This window comes from Tetrao urogallus (genome assembly GCF_951394365.1).
Source record: "Tetrao urogallus genome assembly, chromosome: 2".
NCBI classification, from domain to species: Eukaryota; Metazoa; Chordata; class Aves; order Galliformes; family Phasianidae; genus Tetrao; species Tetrao urogallus.
This window is the reverse complement of record NC_136814.1, coordinates 55,664,324-55,675,825: the sequence shown is the minus strand read 5'-3', so window position 1 is coordinate 55,675,825 and position 11,502 is coordinate 55,664,324. Positions and strand designations below refer to the sequence as shown.

The 11,502-nt window shown below is 37.8% G+C and overlaps 1 protein-coding gene across 10 annotated transcripts in view; it reads left to right on the top strand.

The window, feature by feature from the left end:
• Positions 1-2,888: 2,888 nt before the first annotated feature.
• Positions 2,889-11,502, top strand: part of EYA4 (EYA transcriptional coactivator and phosphatase 4) — a gene marked incomplete at both ends in the record, with an annotated part of 128,982 nt that continues 120,368 nt past the window's right edge. For all 10 annotated transcript variants that reach the window (XM_079550666.1, XM_079550675.1, XM_079550673.1 and 7 more), the window contains one exon: positions 2,889-2,921. In XM_079550666.1, the coding sequence (XP_079406792.1) occupies positions 2,889-2,921 (33 nt within the window). The remainder of the gene's footprint in view (positions 2,922-11,502) is intronic.

Below are 11,502 nucleotides of genomic sequence, written 5' to 3'. Positions count from 1 at the left end.
CTTTAAAACCTACCTGAAGGTATCCCATGTGTTAGAGCATTGGAAGATATAGGGGCCCAAGAGATTAGGTTGACATTCAAGAACCATTTCTTCTGAGCTCAAGATCAATGCATCCCTAACAATAAAAAATTAGGCAAAGGTGACAGACAACCTGCGCAGATGAGAAAGGAGCTCATGGAAAAACTTAAATAGAAGAAGAAAGTTTATGGAAAGTGAAATAGGGGTCTAGCCAATTGAGAGGAACATAGGAATATTGTCAGGGCATGCAGGGATCCAGGGATGCAACAAGAAAGGCTAAGGCCCATGTAGAAATTAATCTGGTAAGGGAAGTCAAGAACAACAATAAAGACTTCTTTAAGTGTGTCAGTAGCAAAAAAAAAAACTAGGGAAAATGTGGACCTGCTGCTGAATAAGGTGGGGGCCCTGGTAGTGGCAAACAGACACTGAGAAAGCAAAGTTACTGAAAGCCTTCTTTGCTTCAGTCTTTACTACTAAGAATGCCCCTCAGAAATCTCAAAACCTGGAGTGAAGAGAGTTGGTCTGGGGAAGGGAAGATTTCCTTTTGGTCAAGGAGGATCTGGTCAGAAATCATCTAGGCAAACCTGATGTACTCAGATCCATGAGCCTTGATTGGATGCAGCCACGAGTTCTGAGGAAGCTGGCAGAAATGATTGCCAAGCCATTCTCTATTATCTATGAAAAGTCATGGAGAACAGGAGAGATGCCTGAATACTGGAGGAAAGCTAATGACACTCCAGTTTTCAAAAAAAGGGCAAGGAGAGTCCTGGCAACTACAGGACAGTCAGCCTCACCTTCATCCTGGGAAGGCGATGGAACAGCTTATTCTGGATGCTATCTCCAGGCAAGAAGAAAAGGAGGTTACTGAGAGCAGCCAGCATGGATGCACCAAGGGAAAAGTCATGCTTGACCAACCTGGTAGCCTTGTATGATGTCATGACTGGCTGGGTAGATGAGGATAGAGCAGTGGATGTTGTGTGCCTTGACTTCAGCAAGGCTTTTGACACTGTCTCCCATAGCAAGCTCATAGGTAAGATTAGAAAGTGTGGGATAGACAAGCAAACATGAGATTGATTGAGAATGGGCTGACTGACAGAGCTAGGAAGATTGTGTTAAGTGGTGCAGAGCCTAGTGAGTGGCCTGTATGTAACTTTTGGTGTTCCCCGGGGATTGGCACTGGGTCTAGTCTTGTTCAACATCTTCATAAGTGACCTGGATGAAGGGATATAATGCAGTCTCAGCATATTTGCTGATGATACAAAACTGGAGCTGTGGCTGACACACCAGGAGGCTGTGCTGCCATTCAGTAACACTAGAATAGGCTGCAGAGTTGGGCGGAAAGGAACCTGATGAGGTTCAACAAGGGCATGCGCAAAGTATTTCAACTGGGGCGGAAAGACTGCATTCATCAGTGCAGGTTGCAGCTGAACAGCTGGAAAGGAGCTCTGTGAAGAAGGACCTGAGCATCCTGGTGGATAGCAGTTTGGCCACAAGTCAGCAGTGTATCCTTGTTGCCAAGATGGCAAATAGTATTCTGGGGCACATTAAAAACAGTGTGGCCTGGGAGGTCGAGGGAGGTGATCCTCTGCCTCTATTCTGCCCCCATGAGGCCACATCTGGAGTACAGTGTCCAGTTCTGGATTCCCCAGTTCAAGAAAGTCAGGGAACCACTGGAGAGAGTCCAGTGGAGGATGCCAAATATGATTAGGATTCTCTGGATAATCTCTCTTATGAAGAAAATGTGAGAGACTTGGGACTGTTTAGACTCGAGAAGACTGAGGGAGGATCTTATCAATGCTTCCAAAAGGCGGGAGTCAAGTGGATGGGGCCAGGGTCTTTTCAGTGGTGGCCAGTGGCGGAACAAGGGGCAATGGGCACAAACTGGAACATAGGAAGTTCCACACAAACATGAGGAAAAGCTTTCCTGTGAGGGTGACAAAATATTGAAATGGGCTGACCTGTCCAGGAGGATGTGGAGTCTCCTCTGGAGATATTCAAAACACACCTGAATGTCTACCTGTGTGAGCTACTGTGGGGAATCTGCTTTAGGATGGGGTTGGATTTGATGATCTCCAGAGGTCTCTTCTAACACGTACAATTCTGTGTTTTTTGTGTCTTTATAATTAAGGTTACTGTAATCATTATTGCACAGAACTCTCAGTTTTCATAATTAATATTTCAATATTTGATAACAATGATTCACTGTTTGAGAGAAGACATAGACATCATGGATAATTAGGATATCGTCTATCATTTAGCACATTGCAGGGAGTTGCTTGTTGTAAACCACTTAGTGTATTTTATTTAATCCTAAAGGAATTTAATGGACCTGTGAATAGGGACTTTATGCTGATAATTGTGTAATAACCTTTTTCTTCCAGACACTTAAAGACGAAGAGATAGTCATTAAAAGTGTATTAATCAGTTTTGCTCTGTGTTCCATAATTGTCTGCCTAATATGTCTTCCCAAGGGTTATCTTCATTTTTTTTTTTTTTTGGTCTACTTAAACAGCTGGCAGTATTAAAGAGCTTTGTTATTGGTTTGTTTTTATAGCTGTTTTTTCTTGACGGAGTGGAAAAATTATTACTTACGCATTGTTTCTGTTTTAGATAGCTTTCCAAAAGAGTACTGGAGGTGTTGAAATTGATATATAAATTAGACTTCAAGGAAGTCATTGGGAACTTTGATGCAGATTTTAGTGGTATCATAGTCTCAATTGTTTATTTGTTTATTGCAGATTTATTTAGAAGCGAGGGCTACAGACTAATATGTTAACATTTTATCTCCTTTTTTAATTTAGATCACTGAGCTATAAATTGAACGGAAGATAGTTTCTGCTTGTAGTGAAAAGGAAAGGTGAACAACCTCCATGGAAGACTCTCAGGATCTAAGTGAACAGTCAGTAAGTATAAAAGCTGCTAAAGTTAATGGAAAACAAACAAACTCTGTTCAAATTGTGTACGAAAGGGTTTTACAATTTTCCATTTTCCAAAATTTTCCAATTTTCAGATTGGAAAATTACAGTGAGATCTAGGAAAAACTTCTAAGCCTCTATATTCAAACTTTTTTTGAGCTCATACATGAAATATGTGGTTTTAATCTTATTTTTTACCACTGAAAGATAAAAGAACATAGTAATATAGAATTTTGAAGAACTAGACTTTCTGAAGAGGTGATGGATATAATTGAGGTACACTTGAAGAATAAAACGTTAGTCTTGCATAGTGATATTGTTTAAACAGCTGTATCACAATATATATAACCACTGTGGCCTGCTAGTTTTGTTAAAGCAATTGTTATCAGAAACATGAACAAGAACTGTCAGGTGATATGCTGTTACAGATGATATACCCAACTCTCTCGTGTTTCAAGAGGATTGTCAGTATTGACAGTATCTCCCTGCCCTGGGTCAGAGGGAGGTATCCTTTGTTGTTGATGAAATAGCTGGTAAATATATGGGTAGACGTTTCTTCTATTTCTTTTCTAATTTTTCCTCTCTTTTAAGGATGTAGTTTCCAGACTTCCTTAGCCACCAGGCTGCAGTTCTGAGGAGGCAGTGTGTTCTGATTGAATTTAAACTTGGCTAGGTCATCCCAAATACTGGCTTTGTTTTTAACATCTTAATTTCTAGTAGCCACAATGCTGGCAGATTTGTGAACACCATGCTCCCCACAAGTCTCAGTTTGGGCTCAGTATACTAAAGTTCAATAAAGGGATTTCGTATTTCTGTTTTTACATGCTGAAATAGGTTATCCATGTAATAAACTAGTTTTAATATCTTTTTATAGCAGAGACTTTTATATGTAACAGAAGTGCAAGGAACTGAGAAGAGCACGTGTGTTTTTAAAATGTTAGTAATTTTCTTTAATAAGGAGTACTTTGCTGCTGACTGGATAGCTCCTATCTGAGACTTTATCTTGGACTGGACTTTTATTGCAGATTTTAAATGGGACAGAACTGGAAAGTCTTAACAGTGTCTCAAGTCACTGTGGTGGCACTACTCAGGACAGCTGCATGTATTTATGTATTTAAACAGTTCCCAACCAAAACTTTAGGGCATGTAAAAGCTACATGGCTTCATAATTTAATAAAGTTTTATAAAGGTCATAAAAGATTAAGCAGAAGTTCTCTCATGGTCTGCAAAACAATTACTCTCGGCAATATACGTAGTAGAGTTATTAATAGCAAGTAGATGAGCCAGTTTAGCTTAGTGCAAAAATGTGCTTTCATAGTTGAAATGTTTTTGCATCGGTGGATGTCTGATAAATGCATAGTTTAATATCCGTTTTATTATCTTATCATAATCTGATCTCTAGTTTTCCATAGTTACTATATAGCTTTAAACTAATGTGAGAACAGTTCTGCAGATTAAAAATGGAGGTGATGTATACTCTATGTTGCATTATAGATATCATAGAGTACTGTTGGTGTCACAGAAAGTCCTCATTCAAGGCAGTAGATTATTCTTTTCCATCTTTGCTGAAGAGCAGCAGAACTTCAGCACAGTAGGTGGGAGGAGTCCCCCTTCATCACCCTTTTCCTGCTCGGTGTGCAACCATACTGAGGCCTACCCCAGATGTTGCTATCTTGAGAAAAGCAATTGCCATGTGAAGCCTGTCTGCATAGAGCAGATACTGAGCCCCACTTGATAGGTCTCTTTGCTGTAATATTAGAGTAGAACTCTTCTTACAGTCAAATTTTGAAAAATAAAATATTGTTCCTGGCTTAGTTCTTTTAAAAACCACAGGCAAGGACTTGAGCTGGAGATCCCAGGTAGAAGGAGATGTTCTCTGTCTGAGTCTTTATTAGCTTAATCTCCAGGAAGATATCAGATGTATATCTTACACCCTTTCATCTTGTATTAACCTGGTGTTTTGTAGTGCTTGGTATGTTTTGTATTGGTTAGATCTAGGCAGTTCTTGGTCATCGTGAATTATTTCTGGTTCTTGATGTGTTCAGGGCACATAGGTATTTAATTTCGGCTTCAGAATTTCTTTCTGGGAGCTGAGTACATAAGATTTAGATCATGGAAATTGTAGGCGCCTAAGAATCCAGCCCCTGCTGCAAGCACATTAGATTGTGTGAATAAGCATGAATGCAAGACCTGTGTTCAAACTTGTGCTGGCGTCTTGCCCTGAATATTCTAGTCTGTGGTTACTTGAAAGACTGCCTGTCTCTGCAACTGAGATAGTTTAGAAGGTGCTTGCTGTTGGATAATGTTTGATGGACAGGCAAGTTTTCTGAATAGAGAGATTCCTTTGTTGAATTAATTTCCCTCAGCAGTCTGTTAAGAGCTTTTCGTCACTGGGAAAGGAGTGCAGATGTGTTTACTTGGAATAGCTAAATAATAATGTAAATGTTCAAGTTCTAATTTAAAGAAAAGAAATTATGCTAATTTGTGCAAGTAGATGGTTCCTCGAAAGTATGATATGCTGTAATGCACCTTTTATTCTTATAGTCCTTTCCATAATTCTGAGATTGCTGTTGTTGTTTACTCTGTCTTCCATTCTTTTACAATAAACAAATACAAAACAATTGGTTTTACAGTTCCTATACTAAAACTGTATCAGTGAAACTCATGACTGTAGTTAGGAGCAACTCCACAGCATCTTTGTTAGCATATGGGAAACAAATTCCTCGACTTTTGTCTCGGGTGGAAATGGCATGACCACATACTGCTTCTTTCAGCAGTCTAAGTGCACCCCTCTTCTCTAAGCCTCGACTGGAGTTGCATCTGATGGAAATGAGCAGCTGCTGTGTTTTCTGAGCCACATGCTTGATTAGATGTAATGTATACATAGTTTATTTTGTTATATCACTAATTTATTTTCCCTATTTTTATTTGTAGGAAACTTCCTTCCCCTGCTGCATTTCTTTCTTTGTGCACTGACTGATAGAAGTCAGCCTCCTTCAATGTGTAGGGTTTCACTTCTGATGAATTCCTTGTGCTTGCTTTCCTTTGCCTCCCAGTCTCATGTAGCAGAGGGAGTGAATCTGGTCTTAGAATGAATATTATTCAGTGATAAAAACAGAGTCAGCATTAGAGCAGAGTAGGGATTATTGTACTTCATTTTTCCTGTCTTTACTCACAGCCTCATAGACCAATAGCCATATTTTGAACACCAGGAACTTGGTGCATACCATAACCTCACATTGAAGAGGGGGGTGATCCATCAGGTGCAGGTCAGTTCTAGCTGGGCTCCTGCAACCAACCAACAGAGAATGAGCTGGGGTGGGGCTCATCCTTCATTGGTGCTGCACCTTTGAAGATATCTTAACATAAGTTGCTCACAATTCTCTTTTTATTTCCAAATTCAGATACACAACATGATTGTACAACCGTGCATAGGAGGGAAATGTGCAGTTTGTTGATAGAAAGGTTCAGTTTATGAGTATTTTGAATTATAATGAAGAAAATAGTAAGAAGTATTTTCCAGTTTGAAGAAAATAATCATTTTTATTATGATGCAATGTTGGTCATCACGTGCAGGATGCAACTTAGCAAATAAAAGAATACTTAATGCCACATAAAATGGTCTTATGGAGACAGAAGTGTCTACGGAAAGTATTTTAGTAACTGTAATTACTATAGATTGTATATGCAACATATTAAAAACACAGAAGATATAATGAAGCATATCAGATTTTACGTTGTCTTCCAAATTGATTTACTGAGTTTTACTAAATGCTAACTAGAGGTGCATTTAAAAACTCTCCTGTTTAGTTCCGAAATAGAAGAGGAGGAAATGTACAGATCTTATTTACCAGGACCCAGGAAAGAAAAAGATTTTTTTTTTTTAAGTAGAGAGATGATTGATAAAATAGTCAATAAAGTTTAGCAGTTAGATAATCCCTTGTTGTGTCTTGGTGTAGAAAACAAGATTTTGGAACTACAGAAGTTTTAAGCTATTTATTTTATTTTTCTTATAGTCATTAGCTGTTCAGTCTGTATTAGTAGAAGAAAAATAATTTGGCTGCTAACTGGCTAGTTTAGGGTTTCAAAGGGCCTTATTAGAAACTGATATAATTTCATCCCCTGGTCCTTTTATATAACAGTGTGCGTATTTATATTACTTCATTTTAACCTAGAATTAAACAATAGATTGCAGTTGTGTAGGACAGGACACTGGTAGATGTGAAGCTAAAACTCAATGAATTTTTTCTCCTTTCTCATGAAATTTGGGTGATCATCAGCACTGTGCATTGGGTAAGTTATTTGGTTTTCATCAGATTATAAAGACCATCATAGCTGTCACTTGCTTTTATATGCAGCTGGAACCTTTTTCAGACAGTGTCAATTCTGTGGTTTTGTTCTTTTTTTTTTTTTTTTTTAGTTGTTTGCTTTAATTTCTGAAGGTTTCAGATGCAATCCCCTTGCAGATCAGTTTTCAGGTGTAGTTGGTTCTTTGTTGCTGAATCCCCACAGCTTTCAGCTGTTGCAGTTCACTGGAGTGGGCACCCTTCTTGTGCAATGAAGGTTGGAGTCCTGGGCTTTAGCTGAAGCTAATTTTAGTGACATGAAAGATTTTGTAAACTTTTCTGCATTCTTTTAAGTGTCAGGCATGTTTTATGAGGCAGCTCTGTATTACCTCAGAGCATGCTGTATGTCTTACCTCTATAATATCAATGTTTGTAGGACTTGGTATATTACAAGCAATTCATCTTATCAAATTACATAATTGTAGAAATATTGGTTGAAAGGAACCTCTGGAAATTGTCTCGTCTAGCTTCCAGTAACAAATTGCTGAAAATATTTCATTGTATTTCAATATAGCCATGAACTGTATTAAATATCAGTCTGTGAGTGCCTTTTGATGAAAGTGGATTTAGCAAGCAAAAATAATTGCCTTAAGTGATTATTTCAATTTCAATTGAAAACAATCATTGTCAAAAAATGCTGTAACTAGAAGTCAGCTAAAGCAAGTCAAAATGACTTTCCAAGCTACATGTAGCAGAAATGCTAAGTCACGGTCTGAACCAATGGTTGAGCACCTGGTGGGAAGGCAGGGCCAACCTGGGGGAGCTCAGGTGTATGCAGAGCATCTGAGTGACCAGAAGGGGTGGAGCTGGTGTCCACCCTATCCCAGACCTCATTTAAGGGTTGGCAGTGGATGAGAGGGCATCTCTTGCTGGAGATTCCTGCATACCTGTGGCCTTCAAAGGTAAGCAGCTCTTTTCCTTAATTTCTGCATCGGTTGCATTTGGCATGTTCTCATTTGTTGTAGCCAAAGACTTTGCCATTCCACTGTTATTGCTGTACTTTCCATACCATTATAGCATTACAGTATGTTTTGAAACGTTTTTGAGTTGGTTAGATATTTTGTCCCCTTTCCAGCAATATGAAAGCTAGAACGGAGAGATGTCTTGCCAAAATTATCACCCATTTTGATTTAAGAAGATTAATGTTATAGTGTAATAGCAAGATTTCTTAACTGTGTTGTAAGAGGAGAGTATAGAAAATTGAGGGAGCCAAATCTTTCATATTCCAACACATTTGGTGTAAGAACACTACTGTATTCTCTGCTGTCAGGCCTTTACATATGGCATAATGATCTCTGTGATACTCAAATACTGGGTTGGTTTTTTTTTTTTGGTTTTTAAAATTCAATTATTTTACCTTCCACTATTTCAGCATGCTGTGATTTCAATACCATGATCTACCAGTGATAAACTCTGAAGGTATATAGTTCCCACCAAAATTTGAGATTGTGTATTTATTTTATTTTTCCTGTTTACTGTTTGCAGAGAAATCAAACAAAAATCATTTTGATACTTAAAATAAATAATAGGTACTGAACTTGATATATATATTTTTTTTTTTTAAGGATATTCTCTTACTACTGAATATATTTTAAAACAAATGATGAAAACTGTGGTCTACTACCCAGAACCATAATGTAGTTAGAACAAGCAACGCACAATGCTAATTCTTCTTGTTTCCCATTTCTTCTACTTAAGTTTTGCTAGAAGACCTTTTAGGTAGAAAGGAGGAGGAAGTTTTTCACACAGAGTGTGGTGACACAATGGAACAGGTTGCCCAAGGAGGTTGTGAATGCCCCATCCCTGGAGGCATTCAAGGCCAGGCTGGATGTGGCTCTGGGCAGCCTGGTCTGCTGGTTGGCAACCCTACACATAGCAGGGAGTTGAAACTAGATGATCATTGTGGTCCCTTTCAACGCAGGCCATTCTATGATTCTATGAATAAACTGAGCTGACTCATGTTCCGTGTGAGTTTCACGTAACTAGAGAAATACAGTTTGACATCAAAGACACAGATGTTCACCACTGGCACACATAATAAAAACATACATTTTTCTGAATTGAAAATATTACTTGAAGGCACTTTTTTTTTTTTAAAGCTAAATAGTCAATGTCTTAAAAAAATATCCGAGGGATGCAATCAAATGACATTCATTTCTTGTAACCTTGCAAGATGGGATGAGAAGTAGGACTGACAGAGAAACAGAAGTGTTCACATCATTGAAACTGTCATGGCTCCTCTAGTTCAGTTCTCTACCTGTCTTCTGGAAGATATTGCTATGTCAGTATTAGAGGTGTCAATGGAGAGGCTGTTTTTAATAACAAGGGGAAGGAATAAAATATATTGTTATCACATACCATCCTTTGAATGCTGACAGAGACACATAGTTGCTATATAGTTTGCTATGGGTCATATTCGTAGCTCTGGTGAGGCCCTAGGTTGGAATTTTAGGGGTGAAACTACTTGAGAAAATGGCTACTTCTGTCAGCTACACGAACTTTTCTCAAGGTGGATACACCCAGAACTCTAGGGTGCCTAGAGTATTGAATTCTGTATTAATGGTGATATCAGAACTCTTCTGATATAAGGACAACAGAGACAACTTCTACAATATCATAATAGATTATACCAGTAGAAAAAAACTAGTACTGAACTTCCTTTCAGAGCCTGAAAAGTGGGTGAAATCTGACTTTCTTCAGTGCTTCAGCAAGAGCTCTCTCACTCTGGAATATGTTTGTACATATGCATGTGTATGTAGGATTTGGAACCACTCCATATTTATATATCAGCTACTACCAATTCATGTAAATGTGCTTCTCCTTAACTCATCTGCATCTGACAGTCACATCTCCAGCTTTGCAGCCAGATATTGGATGTAAGAGATGATACTTGTTCAAATATTTAAAATGCAAATTTACAAACACTGTACTTTCAATTGATTTGAATATTGTATTTTAATGTCAGAATTAGTCATGAAACTTTCAGCAATGTCCACACCAGTCCTATACGGTATCTCAAATGAAAAATATAATTTCCTTAGTGCAGTGCTTGTGCACTGATTTTTGACACTGTCCATGTAATTGTAGCCATGTTTAGAAACACTATTTACTTAAATAAAAACAGGTCAGAGTTTTGTTTCTCCACAGAAATTGACTATATGACAGTGAACTGGCCTCTTAGTTTTTGTGTGGCATTTATTTCGTGAGGCTTAAATCCTACTGAATTTCATGTCTGTTAAAGGACTCTGCCTACATTTCTACACAGATAGAAGGGATTACCCTGAACGTGCATTTTATTTAGTCTTTTTTGTTGGGGGAAAAAAAAAAAGCAGCAGGGCACTGAAGAATGCATGGGACTTAAGGATATGGTTAAACTCGTAGAAATGGATGAGATTTCTCATGTGCTTTAAGAGAGGCATGTGCTTAAGTACATTCTGGGAAAAAGTTGAAAATATAGTATAAAATCAAAGGAATAATTTCAGAAATATTTTATTAGCAAATACTTCTGAATTTTTTTTTGTGGCTATGGCTAATATTTATTCAGCATCATATAGCAATTGTGGTTTCCTTCTTCTTTTTGTAGAAAGTTTTCTCTAAGTTCTACCTCAGCATCTGAGTGGTTGACTTGCAAGTCAACTCTTATTAAAAATAGAAGCATGACAAGTAGGAATGTGAACTTTTTAAATAATGAAACTTCACCAGATGAAGAATCTGATTTCATAAATGTGTTATAAAATATGAGCACATCCAATTAATCACAGACAGTCTTGTCCTCTTGCTATTTCTCTAGCAAGTTAAAGGAGAAGTTAAGAGTTGAGATGTTATGGTTACAGTGAATGAAAGTAATTTTGCCAAGTTGAATCTTAGTCTTAGGTTAAGCTCAGGCTCCCACCATTACCACATTCATATTGCCAATTTATGCTAATTAATCTTAAGTGATATATTTGGGTACTTCTTTCCTGTACTTCTCTGTATAGTTGTAGTGGTTCTTGTGTGTTAGTGCTTTGAAGGACATTATACTCTTCAGTCTGCTATCTAATACTTTGAGTCATTGGTTGATCATCTCTAAACTCTTCAATTTTTTCTCGTAAGTACTAGAGTTCAATGGCATTTACTCATGACTGTAAAAAATACAGACTGAAAATAAGATTTACCTGAAGAGTTGACATCGGCCAAAATGTTCCAGGCTGAAATAATACCTAATATTAATTTCAGTAAGGTAG